The sequence below is a fragment of the Cynara cardunculus genome, assembly GCF_001531365.2.
Source record: "Cynara cardunculus var. scolymus isolate 2C chromosome LG 16, CcrdV1, whole genome shotgun sequence".
In the NCBI taxonomy this organism is placed as follows: domain Eukaryota; kingdom Viridiplantae; phylum Streptophyta; class Magnoliopsida; order Asterales; family Asteraceae; genus Cynara; species Cynara cardunculus.
Window position 1 is genome coordinate 12,011,991 of NC_037543.1, and position 24,457 is coordinate 12,036,447.

Here is a 24,457-nt window from a genome sequence, read left to right on the forward strand (position 1 = left end):
ACCCTATATATATATATATATATATATATATATATATATATATATATATATATAATCAAGAGGCAGTTTAGAAGAATAGATATTTTAGGCAATTTTTTAAAATACACCCCTAACTTTCAAACAATTTTAAAAACAACCTTAAACTTTTTAACTACAAACCCGGTTATCACATCTGATTTGCCCCAGGATTGCATAATCTTAGATTTTGGAATAGGAAACAACAAGCCCCAATATCTCCATGAACATCAATCATGATAAATGATACTATGAAAGAGGAGAAGAAAGATAGATTTCAATTGCATCAACGATAGGTTTGTATTTATAAGCTTGGATTGACAGTTCCATAAAAATTGTCATTTGATTTTATTCAAATCTAACAACAACAACAACCAACATAAGAAACTGTTAAAAAGATAATAAAAAAAAACCTTCATTCAATGAGTTGTGTGAGCATTCTCGCGGCCTAAGGCGTGCCAAATGTCCCGTAAGGCATTGTTCAAGAATTCCAGAAAGTTGTATGGGTTTACCCATGACCAAAACCACATGAAAAGTAGCGGCAAAAGTCAAAAAAAAAAAAATTAGAAATCGTGTGTGTGCTAGTGCTAATGCTATCATCTGGCTTATTAATTAAACATACATTATGCATGCCCGAATCAAAGTAGATATTCAAGCCCAAATTGTCAAACCCATTATTGCATATTTGTTAGTACAAATAGAAAATGATTTTATAAAATGCTCAATCTTTTACTTCATTTCCTATGTGGGATAAAATTCCCACATTGAAGACTATATTCAACAGTTTGTTGAAATCATATATGCATTCGCCAAAGTTAGCATCAAATAACTAGATAAAAATCACTTGTCTCAAAATCAAACTTCTCATTCTTGTTTTTTCAATGAAATTAAAATACATCAGACTTTTTATTTATTTTAAATTTATCTAATTCATGTACACGTTCTCTCTTTCATTATGTGTGTTCAATTTTACGTGCGTTCATGTAACTGGTAGACAAAAATAGGACATCACTATTTAGGATAGGAAATTTTTATCCGAGGTAACTTGGTTTACAAGAAAGCATATTCATACCAAAGGGCTTTTAGCCCAGCGGTATGTAAATCTTTGGCCTTCTAGGAGATCAAGAGTTCAAACCTCACCAAATGTGAGTAAAGAGGGTGTGTGAGTTTATTTATTTTATTTATCATATATAAATATTATATATTTAAAAAAACATATTTATTGAAACTATATATATTATCGAGGACCATTCTTATCCTCTATTTACAGTATGAGATGTCTCAAACACCATAAGCATGTATAGTAATTTGATAATACAAAAACAAAGATATTATTTTTATCGATGTCATTCCTTGTCTTTAAATTCAGATTGAAAGAAATTAGAATTCTTAATTCTTTATAACATTTAGTGTCCAGATGATAAAATGTTTTTCGGAACAAGGAAATCATAAACTTTTTTCTCTTTATTTAGAGTATTTCTTTTATGTCTAGGAATGGATTCATCAAAATTGTTCTTAGCAACATATTTTGGTTTTCGGTATCTTTGATTACTTTGGTGTTTATTATTATATTATAAACCATTGAAAATACCTACGGTTTGATACATAAAAAAATGTGAGTCGATGTCTATGGTACATATACATGGTCCCTTTTTTTATAAACCCAATAAATCATATAAACTAGTTTTAATGTGTTGAATGTGTGAAAATGTAGTATACTTTGTTGTTTACATGTGAAACTTCAAGACTATTCTTTTCCACATAAAAAACAGATATGGACGTTTCATATATGAAACAACATTGTATAAACATTGCATTTTCACATGTTTATATGTGAAACAACAAATGAAAACTGGTTTATAAGTTTATATAATTTATTAAGTGTGTAAATTATGTAAATATAAATATATATATATATATATATATATAAATCTTTGAGAAAATATGATAATGGTGGGTTTGAGAAAACTATTATAGATGTTTAACATCGTCAAACTCTTTGTAAAACTTCTGATAGAAAGTCCACCAAATAGTAATGTTAAATTCACATGTGCAGTGCATACACACAGATCAAGCACTAAGTGGAAACCTTTGATATAAAATTAAAAATTTTGGAACTCCAACTCTCCATGTCTCCAAATCTGCAAATTAATCTAACAAAATATAAAAACCCACGTCTGAAATCTAAAAACTAATCTAAGCAACTACCTAACTAAGAAAGAATGAAATAAAAGCAATCTAAGAACAAACATAAAATCGAAGCAGTAAGTGTGGGACCAGGATTGTGTAGGAGGTGGCCGTTGTCGACGATGGTCTCCTTGTCGGCGTCGAAGATGGGCAAGAAGGAACAGCTAACAACGCTTCTCATCATCGAATGGGATTGGGGATTAAAATTTCTGAATGAGGAAATTAGTAAGAGGAAAGGTTTCTTTTAACCTAGTCAACAAAATTCGTTTTTGACTATTGACTTCATTGAAGTCGTTAACTCGTCATTGTAGGGGTGGGCATTCTTATAAGAATTGCGGGTGAGAGAAAACGATCAAATAGGGTAGGAGAGACATTGGGACAGATTTGAAGGAAGGTGGATGATGCTGGTTGCACCGGAAGTGGGTGTTCTATTTTGAGTTTTAAGACTTGTACAATAAACATAAGAATTGATAACTTTTTGAAAATTCTAGTGAGGGGAGAGTAGTTAGGACTTGCATATGGGTAGTACCTTTTAAATAATTCAAGATAACCAAACGTGTCGTTTTATAAAGGACTATACACAAATAAAGGTGTAAAATGGAAACTGAAAAAGTAAGTGTAAAAAAACAAATTAAATAACTATAAGGTATAGAATGTAAGCTTGAAAATAATTCACTACTTTTTTATGATATTTAAATCAAAAAATATTCGATATTTGATTCATTTGAATGTATTGATGAGACGATTATTGATACAATTTATAAAAAAATATATTATCTTTTAATATATTCTATGATTATTTATTTTAATATGATAATAAATAAAAAAATAAGATATATAAAATAAATTAAATAACTAATTATAAAGATGTAAACATAATCTAAAAATTAAAAATAATTTGATTTTTAGTATTATCGTTGTGTAGCTTTAAATTCATACATTAAAACTCCCAAGTCTGGAATAACATATTTCAACTTAAATTTGAACTTTGATAGTTAACAAAAACCCTAAACATAAATCATTGAAAGTGAATATAATTCCTCAATATTTTATATATTAGACTGTGTAGAATGTTTTTTTTATATTATATTACGATAAATTATTTTACATAAATATTATATTACCATAAATTATTTTATATAAATATTATATTACGATAAATTATTTTATATAAATGTCAAAAACCACGTATATAGGGTTGGTGCAAATAAATAAAAAATAATAGAACCAAAAACTAAACCAGACCATTAAACAAATACATGCATGTATTTGTTTCTATTCGAATAGTATATAGTATAGAAACCTAAATCAACATTATTTCAAAGTTTTGAAAACTAAAAAAATTGAAATGGTTCTGATTTTGAACCGAAGGCCAATTTCTGAAAAATCCATTAACTCGAGAACCAAACCAAACCGAACCAAAATTCGATTTACCCGAAACATGACCAGAACCAGTTCGGTTTCAATATCATAAGATATACGATAAACATGAACCATAAGCATAAGCATAAACATAAACATAACAGAAAAGTCGAAAGGTGATGTCATTCTTGTACAAAGTCTAGCTAAAAAGTTCCATTGGTTTCTCGGTACTAATGCCATTGTACTCTTATGTACAACAACAAACACCTGGATTTGAAGCTGTCGATAATTTAAGCCGTTGATTCCAGGCTCAACCTGCAACGATACAAAAACAAGAGATGAAATGAAGATGGATGGCATTATTAGATAATGACATTAGTGGGTTGGGTTCCAAACGAAACATGCCTTATCGTGGGTGGCTGCATTGATTCACTATTTGCTCCATCCTCCGACTCCATTACCACATTTTGTTCAATTGGAGACTAGACAATATAACAAGAAAAACCCATCATAAGTCATCATCCAAAACAAAAGGAAAACACAGAGCAAGTAATATACATAGCACCGGGTCGGATTAAGAGGTCTAACCATATTCATAGACTACATGTTCTGGTATTGTGATAATAAGGATTATTGCCGGTCTCAAAAGAAACTCCCAAAGTGAGGCAACATTTGAGATCAACCTACAGATAGGAGATAACATAAACGACTATTAACACTTCTTCTGAGTTCTAAAGAAGACCCCTTTGGGAGTTTCTTTCGAGACCGGCAATGAAGTCACACATTAACCATGTTCATAGACTACATGTACTGGTATTGTGACAATAAGTTCTGCTATTTCTTAAATTCCTTAAATTACTGCCACACAGTATACCAAAAATGGTGAAGAAAGTAAGAAGGATAAATAAAAGTGAACCTAAGACTGCTGTCAACCATAAACATCTTCTCACAAAATCTTCCTATAAACCAAACCAAACCAAACCAAACGAAACGAACCCATCCCACACAGAGGTAGGATTTAGCAATGGTAGGATGTAAACAGACTCTACCTCTACCCCAATTAGACAGGTTGTTCCGGAGTAGACCTCCAGCTTTCAAAAACAAAAGAAAACACCAGGAAACAAGTGCACAAGTATTTGCACACAAGAAACAGATGCAACACGATGAAACAAACTATTATAGCAGGAGGAGCACTATGTCTAGCATACAGTAAAAGCAAGTGCAACTAAGGTTGACATAATAAAAAAACATGTAATATGAAGGCTGCCAAAAGCAAGTGCAACTAAGGGTCCCACAAGATCGTCCTACAAAGCTTATCATGTAAACAAGGATGGGGAAGTGACAAAAAAATAGTCAAGCTGGAAAACTTACCTCACAAGCGAGTCCTTGAATTACTGGGCTCGATGGAGCAATTCCTGCGCTTTCTGGGCTCAATTTCTTTGGTTTTCCACACCCAATATCTGCAATAGAAGCATCATGCTTCCTCTTGAAACGCCTATCGGAGGATGGAGAGCTGGATCTTTCAGCATCTCCATTTGAGGTTCTTGTAGAGTGCTGGGGAGTGTGCCTTAATTGTCTTTGACGTTTATACCCTTCTGGGAAAATATACGCAGGAAGTTGCCTCCTGCGGACATGAGATACGAAGATGTCCATCCCCGGTCTCCAATGATTGTAACTGTTTACCCCTTGCTTAAACTCATCCACTGTTGCTCGGATATCAAACTGTTGGCCTTCTTGAACTTTCACTCCAGGCTGCCTCTGAAGGCCCATAAAAAACGCACAATGGGAACATGGCTTAGATGTATCAACATACTCATTTGGGAAAGGGTGGCACTGTAACATCCCATCTGTATCGCGTTCAATCTGAAAACCACAAACAAAGAAAACAGAGATTAGTCACATATTCGCAACTTATCCTGTAATAAGCATTACACTCTGCATGCATATCAAAAAAGGTGACTACCGCTAAACCCAATGGACCCAGTATGTCCCACCCAGAGGTGGGGTCTGGGGGATAAGATGCATGTAGACCTGACCTCCAATCCAAAGAGTACAATAGATGTTTCCATGGAAACCCATGGCTTGTGGAAGGCAAGCATGCACAAATCTATGATCTACTTGCAGGTAATTTAGGTTTAAAATTCCCCAATACATATACCTGGCACTTAATATAGCACATCAAAACAGAAATTGTTGTTCTTATTCCAGAATAGCTGGAATGTAATGTCAATTGACTGAAAGATGACACATATTGCAATCTATCGGCATACAAAATGATTTTCCCAAAAAGTAGGTGAATAGAAATGTAAAGATGAATAACTGGATATATTAGATTAATAATGTGGACGAATTGGAGTTGAATTGTTTTGGAGAGAAACTTGACCTTTAAAGTTAGTAACCTAAGGCGGGATTCCACCCATCCTCTCCATGAAAGCAGATCATCAGCATCTGCAGCTATAATGTCTACCTGCAAGTAGTTTTTATACGACTCGAAAAAAAGAGAAGGTTCAAACAGAGCACTCCAATTTGCTTTGTTCAACTCGATCTCCTAAATTACATTCAAAAACAAGAACACAGCATCAATAGTAGAACAAATGAAAAAGTTCGGTAAATCAAGTATTAACAAAAGAACAACAATCACAGGTTTCACTCTTACCTCGCAAACCTTATTCCCGAAATGAAATTGTTCCACCATAACACGAAGGGTACTTGCAGAAACATTGTAACTAGAGTTCATACAAGGGTATGCCGGAGTGATAATTGGCATAAGATGTGTTCGGTCACGGGACCATTTCCGTGGGTCCCATACATTAAATCCAAGCTCATCCTCTTCGATTGGGCAAAGCATGACTGGGTTTGGCCAACGCCAATGCGTATAGACTCTGAAAAAACGGGAAACCAGCATACTAGGTATTGCATTGGGATAAAGCTGGCATACCTGAGCAACTAGAAGAGCCCAATTTACACCACCAAGAAAACCGGTAACCTAATCAACAGGTGAGAAGTAAAAGAGTATCAATATATAATTCTCATGTGATTTCCAGTTCTTACGTTCTTTCAAAAAAAAGTATGCATTATCTTTTCGCACACTTTACCCAAATCGGGGGTCTTCATAGAAACAACCGCTCTACTCCTCAAGGTAGAGGTCAGGTTTGCATACATCCCACCTCCCCCCAAACCCCACCTCCGGGTGGATATACTGGCTTTGTTTGTTTTGATATATAATTCTCATGTAAAATGAACAAGATGAACACAACAGAATCAAAATCTTACATTTGAATAAACGCCACGCCTCTTCGCCCAAAACTTTAAACATCTAAGTGTTGTGCAGAAGTTCTACAATATTTAAGGCAGTTGAATAGATGTCAAAAATCAGTAATGCACAGACAGATATAAATATGGACCACAATACATGCCTCTACATTTGGAATAAGTTTTAGAATTTGATCAGCAACCCGACATCCGTTAAGACTTCGCACCGTTTTCTCATCAGTGTTGTACAACACAGAATTATGAGAGATGTCCAAATCCTGTCACAAGTTAGTTTCACAAGAAAAAAAAACCAAACTCAAACACAAACAATGATAGAAGCATACCTTATACCACTAACTATTTAGTGACGATTAGGTGACAAATGCAAAGCAATGACTATTGTGAAGAACAGTAAGAATGAAAGTGACTAATCCTAATCCTATGTAATTTGACTAGAAAATATAAAACACTTATCATTGGTTGAATCCCACAGAAGTTGTAAGACCTTCACGACAATTTTTGATACTCATACAAGCAAAGCTAGATGAGATCTTAAATCAATAATCAGAATGTGTAAGGTCAAACCCGTAATGGCAGCCAAGACTCGCATACAGTTGATATTTAGTTTTGATAGCAAGAGAAGAGAAAGTTATGAGAAAATAGGCAAAGGAACACTTGGCTGTAGGAAGCTCATGACACATGCAAAAGAATCCTGCAACCTCTCTTTTAGAAGCAGTTGCAAGATGCCCATAAGGTCCACAATATCAACTAGCGCATCCTACTAGATGATTGAAAGGTTGAGACCACCATACCACTAACCAAACTTCAATTGGGGAAAACAAATATTAGGAAATAGGATAACGGAGCCCATGAGGCTTCGGCATGACAGATCCTACAAATGGTCAGACATTTTTCAACCTCACCTTGAAGCCAGTAGCGCTGCTTCAGCTACAAGGGAAGACTTGAAGGGTCACATGACGATGATGTTGTCGATTTACGTGGTGGTTCCAAGCATACTAATTTATGAAATAACATCTAGAAGTAACTAAGCGGAGTCACATGTGAGCATATCCAAAGAGAAAATAACACAAGATGGAGGCAACATAGAAATGCAGCAAATATTATATTACAAAATACATACCAAAGAAGAAAGACCTCATCCAACTATATTAGTTAGATAAGCAGAAAGGTTAGATCAAAAGTTCCCTACGGTAGCATGTCACTGGAATGTAAAATCTATTATATAGAAGTACCAACAACATTATAAAAATTGTTCGGTGTCTCATAACACTACAGATTGAAATACTTTAGGGTTAGAAGAGACCCGAAAAACCAAGAAATGGAGTTGATAAAAAGTTAAATTTCATAGCAGCTATAGGAAAGGTTATTGGCTTTGAAATTCTTTGTTGACAGCAGTACTAGACTAAAAGCTAGCAGCTGTTTACTTCTTCAATTCAAACATGAAAAGAAGGAAGATGGAAGCAGGAACTTTAGCACAGAAGCAAAAAAAAGGGGTGCAACCCTCAGAATTTCTTTATTTATGCAATTGCAAAGTAGAGAGTTCAAAAAAGAATGAATGGAACAGAATGTGCCAATCAAGAAAGCTTCATATAAGTAGAAGATTAGCTATTAGACCTGTTGCTAGTAAATGTCCATATGGTTTGGCCTTTAGTGCTTAATTACTCTGATAAGCTACGTCTTAGAAAATGCTTTGTCTTTACTCATGCAAATTTAAAAAAACATCATGCTACCCATGAAATTGCCACTCATACAAGTGTGACGATATCCTTCGCATCACCTTTGTTCGCATTAGCAATTTAGGATTAATTTTTTCTAATAATTGCTGCTAATTTTTCTAGCTTCGCTACATATAACTGGCTTACTAAAGGGTCTACATTGCACATACCCAAATCATCTAAAGGAATAACCCCCTCTATTTTGATCTCCTACTCCACTATTGCACATATCCCGTTTGAACTTTTTTATCTTTCTCCTCTTTGTACCTCAAATTCATCTCAAACTTTTCAGCTTATACACTCTTTTCTAAGCATGTCATCTTTATAGATCAGCATTCACACAGCTAAGCTGGTCTTAAAGCTGTGTGTAAATAAATATCAGTTGCCACACAGGACTGGAAAGACCAGGAGAAAGTAAGTAAATTAACAAGGAAAAAACACAAGATCCTAAAAACGATCTTGGTACTTACTTCTGGAACAATCAATAAAGATATGCTCGCATAAAGAAGATCAATAGATATTCCTTGAAACTTGAACTTCATCACAGGAACATGTGCATCATCAACTGGCTGAAGGTCTGATACTTCTTCCATCTCCAACAGAATATTATGCAGTATAACGAAAAAATCATGCTGAGGAAAGAAACGGTAAAGTTGATTTAAGCATAAAGACCAGATGCACCATAAAAGAAAAAAATGTTCAGCTAAATCCATTACTCACCTCTCGAGTCACATATGATGGCCCAATGCATAATGTGTCGATATCAGCATTTGGTCCATGTACCTGTAACCAAAATGTCTCAGTGTCTATCAATAATTTTATAATTATGATCCTCAAGTGAAGTAACATTTAAATACCTCAAGGTGATGCAAACTTTTGAGAGGGGGTTACATGGGTAAGCATTTGTGGGTGGATAGCTATGGGGATGGGGGGTGCACGTGCATGAGTGTGCGTAGGGTAAGATTCTGGATTCTATAAGATCCCTTCAACTGTTTTCAAATATATACACACTATGATAAGATCAAGTAATAAAAATAATTAGCCAATGACTAGAAAATAACAACCAATATAAACCTCCAATAATCGTGTCCCCATCTTTTGGTGCTATTTACTTAGCCATGACCATGGAGTTATTCCCTTCTTAAAATTGCAAACCAAATTCCCCTTTCAAGTTATGCCAAAACAGCATTAAACTCAATGCGGTGATCTATCCAAATCAGTTTCCATGCTCAAATTATTGATATTCACAATGTATAATGACAAACAAGACCAGTTTATAAACCAAAAGCTCCCAAGAGAATAAAAAGTAGAGGCTCTTACCCCTAGGCGATAAGACCCAAAGGTACGCAAAATACCATTTGCCTCCTCGACCATTTTTTCTGTGTAGCCTTTTTGGCGGGTTAACTGCTTCACCCAATCTTTGATAATCTACAACGATATAATTAGCTTGAGAATAAATGCCTCATAAGGAAGGGGAGAAAAGTAGAAAAGAGTTGCAACGAAAGAATGAATATGGTTAGTAGATTAAAAGCAATACATTTGAATCTTTGGACCATCAGATGAAACATGAAGCATGTCAAAGAAAATATAACAGAGGAGCTGTTGATACTGTGAGGAACATATCAACAATCCATGAACAGAAATGGGGCATATGATTCTAACTTTGGCAAACTGCTATAGTTGTGTTCATGTGATTTTAGGGAACTGAAGGCCACAGCAGTGATACAAAAGGCATGTATGATATCAAAGAGAAATACGGGCTAAATAAAAACCAGATTTTTCCAAACCTGATCAACCATTTCAATTTTAGAACAGTGCCCCTAAGGATATTAGTCCAACCAGTACTATTTTATTTTCCGTCTTACATGTGCCAAGAGAGTGGATCTGCAAACATTCTAAACTGAATCACCTGGCTTCGTTTGTGCAGATTCTAAATCTACAATGATACATTGTTTGTCCAGGTAAGTAATAGGAATATAAGATTTCTTCCTAGGCAAACTGTAAAGGCTTATTGTAGCTTTGAGGGTATTAAAATCAGAAGCTGGGATTTTTCTTTTCTTTATTTATCTTTGTGCCTTATTTTTCCACTCTTTTGTTTTGTTTTGCTTTTGTGTTCACTTTGAACGGGTGTTTGATTGAGTGTGTGCTTTCTTTCTTTTGGAGGTGGGATGGAGGGAGTAATCAATAATATTAGCTCCTGTTCCTTCATAAAACAGAATATTGCCAACTTCATCCAGTTTTTCTAAGTCTATCCTTTTTAAACAATAATTTCCTTAGGTCTTCAAAGCAAATAATCTCATTAACACCATTAATTTCCCCTATCCTGACATACAATAACAAAAGTCATATGATTTATTCTTCTGCTAACGAGTAAGGATGCATGCCAGTACTACTATTGAAGAAAAATGGTAGATCTTTTGCAATCAGAATAATTGAAAAACAAATAAAATTTCCCTACAGTTCGTCATTTCACCCTAATACAATTCGCAAACCTCTTTGCTCTACCTTTTACGGAACTCTAAAACCACTCGACTAAGCAGTTACAAGAATATATTCAACTCCAGGAACAGAAAACCTTTCCTGTAACACCAATACAGTTTCAAAGATTGTGGCAGTGTCAGCCTTGCACTTGCCCTAGTTCAACTACCCCCAGTAAAACCACAGCTATTTGGAGTTTTATCTAACTTGATCAGGCATGTCTGAAGACTCTTTTAACTTCCCCAAACTTGTTTCACATGAAATTGTGCAAAATGCAAACCCAAGCAAGCCAAGCATAAGCTGGACTAAATAATAATTCTTTAATGACTTTAACCTTGCAACAACCAAAGAAGCACATGCAGCAGGCTGCAGCCAATCATGTAGGCAGAAGCCATATCAACTGGCTACTTCAGATTTTCAACCACCTTACTGTACATACTATTTGGCAAGTCTACAATCCAAAACATTGGATGCCTGGTTAAGGAAAGAGGATCCATCCCTATTAATTTACATGTTGGCAACCTTGTGAAGCTGTTTGTTTGCTGATCAAATACTATAATATGGATGCTAAACACTCTTGTACCTTCACTAAATAAATACATCGTAATTTTTTTTTTCCTTTGTCCTAGTATGAATAGTAAATGGGTCCTACACGTAAAGCATCATCAAGCATGCATGAAATTGCAAGTAGCCAAGATATTCTACTTTTGTTCATCCACTATTAAAAGTTCAGGAGTTTTGAGAAGATGACATCTAAGATGATTGGGCTGTTTATCAAATGTCAGCGGTAACGTGTGATCCAATTTGATTCCACAGTTCAAGGTAAACTCAAGCTGCAACCAGACAAGGTCCCCTGATGATCTGCAAATGTCTTGAACTTAATAATCTAAAATTTAGGACAGTTATAACCAACCTCTATTATAAAGTATTCAAAATAGTAGGAAACTATTGTTAACACTACACCTCTTTGACACCTAAATATATCACTTCTACACATCCTTAGCCTTATCACGCAGTCAAAATTAGTACCAGAGAGTGTCAAGTGCAAGTAACATGTAGGGGTTGTGGGAAACTATTAATTCATTAAGGTTACACGAAATGTTGTGAAGTGCTTGCGAACAGTCATATCAAGCCCCTGGAAGCAAATTTGGGCGACATCACTTGTTAAAGTAATTGTCAAAACAAACATTTCAAATTGATTCCTCCAAAATAAACAGTTACTGTATCTGCTTCAATGTCACACAGATTCCTACCTGTGGTATATATCCAAATTGATGAAGAAAACTTTGAAAGGAGATTTAGTGATCCACATCTTAAGTCTGTAATAGAATACAGGAAACAAGTGAATTACCTTATCCAGACGAGAAAGAACCTCTTCTCTCCTTGCAGTTTCTTCCGCACTCTCATAAATCCCTGAGTCCATCAAAAGCTTACAGCCAACACAGATAAAATACCCACTGAAAAGTTAGAAGAAAACTTATAACGTAAAAATAACTGTAATTTGCAAGGGCCATCGCAAGACTGCAGTATACCTTTTCCAAAAGTGCATTCTTCTGAACATCAACCTCACTTGGTCCAGCATATGATATTGGGTTCATTACACCATACTTCTTCACATCCGCCTTTTGTGCCGGTGGTGTTGGTGAAGAACCATTTTCTCTCTCAGAGCCCACCATCTCAAAGCAACCAAAACTCTACAACAAACCTAAATGAATAACAAACTAACATGTTCACCTAGAAAAGGAATGTAATAAAATAACAAAACTTTGAGACTAAATCTAGATTCTAGACTAAATGAAAACCAGATTGATTGATATGTAAGAATGGGATTAACAAGTGGAATAGAAAGTAAAATAACAAAAGATACCAAGAACTGATAGGAGCTACATATTGATCTTTGTGACCAAACGTAGAATTGGTAGAAATTGTCAAATATACAATTAATACAAGTTTGTAGAAGTTCAATAGCATCAGTCATCTATTTGTACTTGTTAAAAAGGTCTAATAATTATTTATCTATATTCTATAGTGAGACATTGATGAGAACTCAGAACAGGAAGGATGTTGATATAAAGTTGGAGGAACTGAAAAAAGTCTTGGATTAAAAATGGTTAGATTAAATCTTACCGAAGGAAAATATATGAGGTGAAGATTTAGTTAGTCAGCATGTAAAGATTTTTTTAACAGGAGTAATAACAGATGGAGAGATTGATGAGATGTTTGTCATATGATGAGATGTTTATCATAGGATAAGAAGAGTGGATGAAATGAGGACTAGCTTTGGAGTTTTATATTTGATTTTGAATGTCTCATCCTAGCTCGTAGGTAAGTTTATAGTGCTATAAGACAACTGAGACTTGTTATGATATATGAGGCATGATCTTGGGTCACCACAAGAATAATGTAGCAGAAATGTTAATAGGTGTGACAACAGAGTGAGAAAATTACCAAAAATGATGGTAACCAAGAGTATGTTGGGTGTGTATTTTAGAAAAATCTGAGTCAATAAAGCTTTGATATTGTGTACAAGGATGCTATGAAATCCACAAAAGATACACCTCTATATAATGTTCAATAGGATTCTCTTTACAGTTTACTCTTCCTATTGTTAGTTTCGACCAAAACAAATTGGTCTGAGATAGATTGTAAATGAATCAGCCTTGTCTAGAGAATTATTAGAACTTGTCTCAGATTTTTGCAGTTACATGTTTATCCCTTTGACTCAAAGAAATTAAGTGAGAAGATAATAAAAAAAACAAAAACAATTGGAAAAAAGAGTGAGATCAAAACCCTAAGCTCTTAACCTTGAAACACATAAGCAACCATTGGCATGTCTTATACCCTCAAACCTACCAACTAAGATTCATACAACTCAAAAAGAACCCTAACTAACAGCAAAATAACAACTTTAACAAAAGCAAATCAAAACCCAAAAACAAACTCGAATTATCGAATTGAGTCTAATCAAGTTACGCAACTTAGTAAACTTTCCATGCAATAATTGCATTGCAAAATTAACAAACATAACAATCACTTAATTGAATCATATCTAAACCGTTGTTAACAATTTATGGATACATAGAATCAGAGAAAAAGATCTAAACACAATAGTTTCCAATGGAAGAACAGAAATAGATTTTTGAAGACCTGAGGGAGAAGGGCGTCATGTGGCGCATCGTAGACCGGCGGAGAATCGGAATTGAAACCGCTTTGAGGTTAAATTTTCCGGTGGTTTTCTGATTTGAGTTTTGCGGACTGAAGTCAAAGTCTTAATTTCATCGATTGTCTTAGCTGTACTTTTTCTTTCCAATTTTTATTTCTAAATCTTCTTTTTTTACTTTTCAAGCTTTGGCCACAAAAGTTTTGTTTCTTCTATAAATACCCTTTTCATGACAATTCTTGACATCAAAACTTTATTATGCATTTCATTTCGGAAAAATTGCAATAAATGCAATGCCTACATTAGGGCCCACCGGTTAAGGTTGACGGAATTTTGGGTTAGACGAAGTTGGGATTGGTTGGGTTGAAGTCATTTCAGCAATCCAATCTAATATGTATAATTTGAAAAAATTTAACACACCTCAAAAACGTATGGATTGGACTGGTTATGTGGGTCGGGTTGAAACTTTGATACATTATTTTACAATCCAGTTAAACAAATGTGTATAGCCAAATTTAAATCAAAATGAGAACATATAAAAAAAGGCTAACAAACTCAAAAAATAAAGTTAAAAGTTTATGCAAACAAGAAAGTAAATTTGAGGTTGAAATTATGATATAATTTTGAATAGAGCTCATTACGGGTTGGTGTAATGTTTAATGTAAATATTAATCGAAGACTTAACGATTATATCAAATTCATGGTATAGAAAGACATCATAGGGATGTTTCTCAAACCGGTGGGGAACCCGGTTCACCCGACCCAAACGGGCCGGGGATTCCTCGCTAAATGGGTCCCGGGCCGGGATCCCCAGTAGACTCAAACCTGGGTCGGGGGATGTTACTCAAACCGGGGTCGGGTGGGGGTTAGGGATCCCCGGTAGAATCAAATTAAAGAATATTATTTATGGGTTTTGACCGGTGATTGACCGGGGACGGGATGTTAATCTCCGTACCCGCCGAGGACCGGGGTTGGGGGATGTTACTTCAAACCGGGCCCCGGGGGGGGGGGGGGGGGGTTTACAAAACCCGCCCCATCCCCGTCCTATTGCCATACCTAAAACATCAGGTTCATCAAGTTGGGTTTGGGGTTCAATGAAACTAACCCAATTCCATCTAAATACTTATGTTTGAAGATTTTACAACTCGCTTAAGTATCAAGTCGCTTCAGGTTGGGTTGAGTTAATTTGGGTCGGGTTTTTATGCATCCCTATCCTCGTCGATTGGTTAATAGACCGGTTCAAGTATACCTACTTAAAGGGCAATGGTCCAAAGCAGTTACATATTGGCTTAGGGATCCTTTATGGCATAATCGGTTAGGAGGTGACACTTGTTATAACCAATTTTTGCCCATCTCAATTCATGAGGTGGGTGGAAATAAAAAGTCAACCTAAATATCTTAAAGTAATAAAGCAAAAGAAAAACAACTTGTTATTTGATTTTTTTTATATTGAATCTTTGTTTTTATTCTCATAATTATATATATATATATTAAAAATATGGTTAGAAAAATTAATAGGAACGAGAGGAATAGAAACCCCAAAACTTGAAAAAAATATCCTTATAGATAAATATCTAAGGTTGTCCAACTCCAACATCAAACAGAATCAACAGTATACATATAATAAAGTGTGCGCCCATCTAAAAGTAGTAAACGTATAATAAAATATGGGCATATCTAAAAGCACTATACATAAAATAAACCCGGGTCCATCTAAATTATTTTTAAATTGTTATGAGTAGAAAGACATCTTTTATTTTGATGTTCCTAAAGTAAATTGGTTGACTCGAAAAAACAAAAGCATCATAACTTATCATGGACAACACATCAATTTTCTAGCACCGTCGACCATATTGTCTTCGTGTTAGAGCTTGACATATACACTCTCGATCATTATGTTGATCTTAATTTTTATGTAAAATGCCCAAATCGTCTCTGATTAAAGATATCTTTTTTCATAACCTTAAGGCATCAAAATCTAGGACAATTGTTAGAAGATCAAAATGCATGAGTCACTGATATGATTAGAGGATATATGGATATATAAGAATAGAGAACGGGAGAATTCAATTTCATTTTGGATTAGACTTATAAACTAATTATACAAAAATTAGTTAATTATCCTCATAGTGAACTTAACAGACTCATTTTTTTTAAAAATAAATGGTTTTTTATTTAGTAGTTAAATCCTTTATGGCCAAAGTGTATTTGTGAAATAAAGTTGGTTCAGATCAAACATATTGTTAACAAAAAGTATACGAGTTAAATGGTAAATTCTAAAAACTTGTATAGTTAATTGTTTAAAAATAATATTTGTGAAATTGGTGAACAACCATACCCCCAAAATAAAGTGAGTCTAAACATGGAGGTAGAAAGTAGACTATATCTATGTGTCATCTACAAGGACTACATGCTCTGATTTTAAGATGAATTTGGCTTACATACAATTATATACATTGTGAACAACCAATACATTTGTATGCTAGAACCATATTAAGTCGATATAGTTTAATGTAATAATGGATATAACTCATTTTATGGGTCTCGGGTCTAAAAGACCAAACCAAATATATATAGTATATCTCACTCGAAAGTATGGTTTAAAAGGTAGGGATATTTGAAGATTTTTCCTTTATCTCAACAGGTAAAAAGACTATTTTATGGATCTTAAGTATGAATGACAAAAAGTAACCGATTTTTGTATGGAAATCAATGTAATATCCTATATATGCACACACATACAATACATATTCATATAGGTGGCGGTATGCTTTGGGTGTTTACAAGATTACAAGATAGATGAACAAATACAAATATAAATGGGGAGGGAGATCATTCAGTATCATTCCAAAGTTAGATATAGAAATTGATTATATGGCATGAAATTGATGAGTGCTCTATGTATACATATAGATATAAGTAAGCAACTAGCTATATGAACCATCATAATGATTGAACAATGTTTTATAGTGATTTTATGAGAAAATAAAAACTAAACCTTGATAATCTTCAACTAGCAGAAAAGATCGATCCTTTAAATGTAGATGTTCATTACCTTCACTATGTTCTTCTTCCCTTACGCCTCGACTTTTTTAAGAGGTTTATAGAATTTGGTGACCAATAAAAGCCAAAGGGCTTCTATATAGTTGTTGAAGGTCGGTGGGTCGATTTTTTGAAGAGGTTTCAGAATTTGGTGACCAGTAAAAGCCAAAGGGCTTCTATATAGTTGTTGAAGGTCGGTGGGTCGGTGGATCGGTGATATGTGCTAAAGAGACGGACAGTTGTATTACCATATGTTTATATATCTATCCATAATATATCACAAAGCATGAATAATTTACAACTAAATAAGCATATATGTACAAGTTCTTGAAGCTAAATACTTAATTTTAAGGCGTACCACCCTCATAGCAACACGTACAAGTATCTATCAATTTATATGTATTACACTGTAAACAAAAAGGTTATGCGAATCATCAACATAATGGTGGTTTCAATCTCATTTAAGCATATCATTTATATTGAAACCTCTTGTTTCCTATCTTAAGCAAAACCAATAAGGGTAAAGGAATGAAGATCGTTTCAAATTGAAAGTTCTCTATTTCTCTAAGAACCCATATCAAAACGCCATAGAAAGAAGCTTTTGGAGGATTTGATTTGGATGATGCCAACAACATCAAATCTAAGTCAACCTTTCTTGATATCTACAATGGCGTTTTAGTTGTTGCGTTCAAGAAGTGGTTGAGATAAAAACAAGTAAATGGTCACATGTATTTTGATTATTTAGCTCTTAATATTGTTGTGATCATGCTGATATGAAATTTTCTGGTTTTTCAATATCCATGTCCTTGTGTTTAACACACCGATAAGGGAGATAAAAAAGGGGAAAAGCATGGAAAAGATTTCTCTCTTTGGTTCTGGTTCTTGAAGATTTCAAGAAATTTTATTTTCTCAATGTCTATATTTACACAAAGTTTTATTACTTTTGCTTGGCCAATACAAGCTTTTTATCCTTCATTTTCCCCATCTATGAATCAATCTAACAAACATTAACAATGTAATTGCTTTCATTTTAAACTAGTGTTTGACATCGCGCGTTGTGCGATGACGATAAATTTTTTTAAAATTTATTTAAATTAGCTAAATGAGTCGATGATCACATTTAAATATTAAACTAATAAGAATCAACATTACCTTTGATATATGAATCTAACTTATCATTATTGGTTGTTCTTTTAATATTATATATATATATATATATATAATTATTAAGTCTTATATATCAATTTTTTATTATATCAAACTTTGTGAATGGTTCAAAATCATAAAAAATATGTGAAAATATTGATTATAATCATGAGGTGTATTAAGAGAATTATTTTACCATAATACATATCAATTTATCTTCTACATATATTCTCATAAAATATTTATATTCACCAAGCAATAATTGTGTTGTTATTTATATTGATATAATTGTTGAATATTTTTGCAGTTTGCTTATATTAGTTCATGATATACTCATTTGTAATATTGGTCAAGAACCTCATTGAAACCACTTTTTTCCTACATGCGATTGCATAAAATGAAAATAATAGCTAATATTATGACCATTCTAGATATATAAGAGTCTGATTGATTTGTTATTTTTCCATTGACTTGTTCAAGCTTTTTAGATTTGTTTTAGACAGTTCATATTTTGGTTTATTTATAAAAAAATCCTGAAAATAGAGGTTTTAATAAAATTATATAAAATAAAATATATGTATTATATTGAATTTCATATTTTAAATATAGGAATGGAAAAGTCTTTTACATATATCAAATATTTTAAAAAATCAAAAATCTAAGAAAAAAATTGGTTTCTAATGTTTAGAGGATAACACCTCATTATGTTTGGTTTCTTCTTTAAGAATTAAAAATACTAGAAAATAATTTCCAAGCTCAACGCTAAAAAAGGAAAAAAATCACAATAGACCGATTAACATCAACAAAAACAAAAACTCATATCATATTTGTTTTCATGAATGACTCCTCAAATCAAAAAAAAAAAAAAAACATCCACAAAAACTGAATAAAGAAGAAGAATTGGGAGATTAAAAGAGATTTTTATGCTAAACAATGTCACCTTATTCATCAAAGATTCATATGCCACTTCATCCACACAAAAAAAAATCATATGCCTACATAATTCCAACTTTAGTGTGAATTCTCCGACTAAAAGACGAAATACTATACTTACATAAGCAAAAACTCATACTATGATTAGTCTTATTGACTGACGCCTAAAATCAACAAAAATGCAAATCACCCCCACAAAATTATAACTGAATGGAGAGAAAGAATTGAGAGATTCATATGTTTGTATAATTCCAATTTTAGTGTGAATATCTCCAATTAAAAGACGAAAATACTATACTTACATTAACAAAAACTCATATCATATTTCTCTTATTGAATGACACATCAAATAAACAAAAGTGCAAATCACCTCAAAAATTGAATAGAGAGGAAAAATTGAGAGGTTTTTTTTTTCTATCCAATGTTACACTATTTCTTCAAGGATTCATATGTCACTTTATCCCACAAAAACTCCATATGCCTACATAATTTCAACTTTAATGTGAATATCTCCGACTAAAAAAAGAAATATTATACTTACATTAGCAAAAACTCATACTATGATTTGTCTTATTGAATGACACCTCAAATCAACAAAAATGCAAATCGCATCCACAAATTTATAACTGAATAGAGAGAAAAAATTGAGAGATTAATAGAGAGATTATCATAGAGGTGTATTACAAAATTATACATGAATAGAGAGGAAGAATTGAAAGATTAATAGATAGGTTATCATAGAGATGTACACAAAATTATACATGAATAGAGATGAAGAATTGAGAGATTATTATGGAGGTGTACCATGAAGAGAAGATGAAAAATTATAACCGAATAAAGAGAAATAATGAGAGTTAAAAGAGTACTTATTAGATGGAACATGAATAGGTTGAAACAACCTAATTAAATGATCTTAAATGTGAATATGAAACATAAAAAACAAATATTAAAGTAGGAGAAGCTTGAGAAAAGGAGAATAAAGATAAATCATTTTCTTGTTTTGAGAAGAGGCCACATCATTGCATGTGGTTTCTTCTTTAATATATATATAGATTCCATCACCAAAAATGGCAAATCTCAAATTTAGTGTTAATTTTGGTACATTAATGATATATACCCGGTACACATCTATAGCAATTAGAATTCTTGTCACTACTCCCAAGAAGTTGTTGAGGTAAAGACAAATAAACAATTGATTTTTCGTCCTTTGCTCTAAGTATTGTCATAGTCACGACAAATCTTTTATTGTTTTTCGATGAATGCATCGATAAGGGGGGAAATAAATGAAAAAGATTCTCTCTTTATTTCAACCTGGAGATTTGAAGTTATTTTCTAAATTTTTCTATTTCTTTACAAACCCAAATGAAAATCAAAATGTCAAAAGAAGAATCTTTCAATTGGAGTATTTGATTTGTACGAGATTGTTGGTCTAAACCATTTCATTTGATGATTACACAAATACATTCGATAAACTCTAATTTTTTTAATGATTTTTGTCTAGAATCTGAAATATAACATGAGGATCAGATGTTATCATATCTGAATATGTATAAGGATTAAATCTGAAATGCATTAGATCTGAAAATGTTCAAGGATCCTAATGCATCAGATTTGGAAGTTTGTAAGGATCCGAAAAATATCTAATACAATCCAAGAGTTTAAGGATCTAATAATTTATTAAGGATCCAAAATGGATTTGGGATTCAAAATGTTTAAGGATCTAAATCATGTTAAAAGATTCAATTTGATCTGAAAATCTTTGTAATATGATCTTCATGGGATCCAAAATATATCTTATGTTTCGGATAAAATATAATAATAGGATTTCAACTGTAAAAGTCTTATTCTTGTATTCAGTATTGGTTCAAGCAGAATGCCTTCAGCAAAATTGAGGACCAACTAAAGTGAAGTTAGATCGATGCCAAAGTGGAAGAATTGACATCTAGCCAATTGAAAACTAGTCCCAGATAAGTCAGGCATTCACAAATATTGTTTAGAAAGCTTATTTGGAGTGCAAACTTATCCAACAAGTTTGACTCACCAACTCCAACGAACTTATGCCCTAATATGGAAAATCAACGTCATATCCAAAGACTATCTTAGTTCTTTCAGATCTATTTGAGTATTTCCTTTTATTCTTTCAGGTAGATTGTTTAAGTTAGATCATTCATTCATAGTTTCAGTAACAATATGCAGTTCTTCGTTTTTATAAAACATACAAAATTAGACTTGAAATTTTGTTGTGCCTGTATTTAACTCCCACCCTCTACAAACCAACATGGACTAATAACTGGTATCAAAGAAGTTTGTTTGTCTACAAACAAGATTTTTAATGACTTCCACAAATAATGATAATGGCACCCTATCCAAACCTCTTAGTTTTCAAAAAGAAAATATATCTTTTTGAAAAATCGAATGATTCCTGTTCTTGAAGGTGTTGATAACAAAAGTCCAAACATTCTTAAAAATTGTCCATTTATGGTTGTTACCTTTATACCTAGAGATTGTGATGAAAATGACAAAGTTGTTGGTTGAGGAAAGCATATCATCAAAACTTTAGAACATATTTATCTGTTAGTGAATGATAAAAACATAATTAGTTAGTTCTTTTATACACGAAAATTGATATTATGAAAGGGATTCAATCACAAAATACATAGCAAAGTTGACACTTATCAAATATCCCCACACTCCATCTTGACCATCCTTGGGAAAACACTAAGATTTTAGCACGAAGTAAACTCATGAGTTGGGTTGGAAATTGATCAAAAGACAACAATTCATGAAAGCTTGGTTTAAATAGTAACAACCAACACACAAGACAATACAAAATGAATACATGCTAATTCCACAAACACCTCACAAATGATATACATAACACACATAAGCGCTTAATCCACACAAATGTGTAATTGTTCCCAACCAAAGCACCAACTCGCATAAATGAAACTATGTGCCAAAGTGTCTACTCCCTAGTTGCACATCAAAGCACTCACAAAATTTTGCATTTCAAATTTTTATTCTTTAAGAAAACTGTGTAGATAATTTTAATTATTTTTCATAATGGTTGTGACAATCCGTCATTTCTGGATTTCAGGTTAGTACCTTATTTTAGGATCTTTATTAAAATTAAGTCTTTCTAGGATTTAGCTATGATGATTAGAGAWCRTCTYGCTTAATTCCCAAGATTAGTTCGGAAGATCACGTTTCGACGGGTAACTGTCAAAGTTAACTTGTGCAATGCCAAATAGTCTTGAAATGCTCCGAATAAAATAAAGTTGATATTTTAAGTTTTGTTTTTAAAAATTTAAAATTTCCGAAGTCCCATTTTATTGGCCAAATATATTATTAAAGGGTGGAATTTTAAAACTTTTTATTTAGTTGTTTTGTTTAAATAATTTATAGAGGGGTTCTATTATTTAGAAAAATATTTTGGGCTTGGGCCTTTAGAGGCCAGCCCATTTCTTCTTTAAAAGCCTTCATATAAATACCCCCTTTTTCTTTGAAAACTCTCATTTCCAAACTCTCAGCCTAATTCTGTCACCTCTCTCTAATCTCAATCACCCTCCAGCCGATTCCATCTCCTCGCAAGCCTTAAAGGTTCCTGTTGTTCTTAAGGATTGCTAAAGATTCTAAGAAAATGTATGTTTTGAGCTGTCCTATTTTCACAAAAATCCGAAAGTTTTCATCCTTCTTCACCTACTTGATTCTTTAGTAAATTTATAGGATTTAAAGAGGGGAGATTGTTCATCAAAGACCTGCAAATGTCTTCGATARGATGATAATYTGTGATCCATGTTCTTTAATCTCTAAGAAGGAAGGAGTGAGTCCTTGCATGTAAAATCTGATCATATTTTAAGTATGGGAAGATCTTGCATGCATCTTTAATCAGTTTTATTATCTTTAAAACTCGATGAAATCGGAAAATATTTTTTTTATTGAGTTTGTTCGAAGATGATGACTCAAGTTAGAGTTTAAATTCTTGAAAATGATGAGTTTGAGACCCCTCCCCATCATTGCTGTCATTCTTGGTGCATGCAATCTGTTTTGGGGGGCGTGTGTCTCAAGGTTGTAAAGTATTTAAGAAGAGTCTCAAACCCACTAAAAAATTCTTGATTTTAGAAATTGGCGGCTGTCATCAGTGTTTTGGATGACTTAAGATGATGTCATTAGGTGGATTTTTGGAAGGTTTCTTTTAAAAAGTAAATATTAAAATATCGGCTTTTATTTTATAAAAAACTTGATGGCATTGCATTGAAAGCAACTTTGCTTTACCTTGGACAAGAAACCTTTAAGTAATTTAGCGCTGGATATTGGTTTGTTCAGGAAGTTCGGGCGAGCCTATAAAGCTTCTAAGGGCAACTTCTGGATATTCATCAAATTAGTGAGTTCTTACGGCCCCACTTTTACTGCTTTTGTTTATTTTATGGGGGAAAAGCATGAGATTGAGCAAATTATGCATGTTTATTTTTGGTTGAAATCTTTGGACTAAGGAACTGCTTAGTCGATGCTATACTCAAAACCTTCGGGCTAAGAAACTGCTTAGTCGATGCTTTATTCAAAACCTTCGGGCTAAGGAACTGCTTAGTCAATGCTTTGCTCAAAACCTTCGGGCTAAGGAACTGCTTAGTCGATGCTTTRYTCAAAACCTTCGGGCTAAGGAACTGCTTAGTCGATGCTTTGCTTGAAACCTCTGGACTAAGGAATTGCTTCTAAGCTATATTTGTTAACTGTTATTGCACTTTGAATAAATGTTAAATTGATGTGCTTGAGAGTATATTTTTCAAATAAAAGTCCCCGTCCGTAAACGCTATTTGTTAACTCGGGAACATCCTCGGACCGTGGTATTGTGGATAGCCGCTATTGTGTTGACAGTCCCTCCCAGAAAGGGGTGCACATTACCTACGTTTTCTCGGTCTAATCATGTGGAATTTGGACCACCGCTGAATTAGTACTGTATCGAACTGTGGGACCTAATTAATGGGGCAGTTGGTCAGGTAAGGCTCAGTAGCGTCTCAAGTTCTACATCGCGAGAGATTTACTTTTATTAAGTGCAAAGAATTCGCATATGTTTGCAATTACTTGGTTTATGCATTGAAATGTTTTGTGCATATGAAAACCCGTGAACTCACCAACTCTTTGTAGT

General features: G+C 33.4%; 1 protein-coding gene across 2 annotated transcripts; it reads right to left on the minus strand.

Moving 5' to 3' along the window:
* Positions 1-3,582: 3,582 nt before the first annotated feature.
* LOC112529174 (nuclear poly(A) polymerase 4-like) lies at positions 3,583-14,312 on the minus strand. 2 transcript variants are annotated; one of them, XM_025140292.1, is made up of 13 exons: positions 14,178-14,312; positions 12,563-12,735; positions 12,382-12,459; positions 9,873-9,980; positions 9,273-9,335; positions 9,023-9,184; positions 6,981-7,094; positions 6,838-6,900; positions 6,221-6,550; positions 5,948-6,112; positions 4,936-5,427; positions 3,970-4,046; positions 3,583-3,879 (listed from the first exon to the last, which is right to left on the minus strand). In XM_025140292.1, the coding sequence occupies exons 2-13, from the start codon at positions 12,704-12,706 to the stop codon at positions 3,855-3,857; spliced, it is 1,821 nt and encodes a 606-aa protein (XP_024996060.1). In that variant the 5' UTR covers positions 12,707-12,735; positions 14,178-14,312; the 3' UTR covers positions 3,583-3,854. The 2 variants fall into 2 exon arrangements, with proteins under 2 accessions (XP_024996060.1, XP_024996061.1); XM_025140293.1 differs by lacking the exon at positions 14,178-14,312 and having other exon boundaries at positions 12,382-12,487; positions 12,563-12,712.
* Between the last annotated feature and the right edge of the window lie 10,145 nt (positions 14,313-24,457).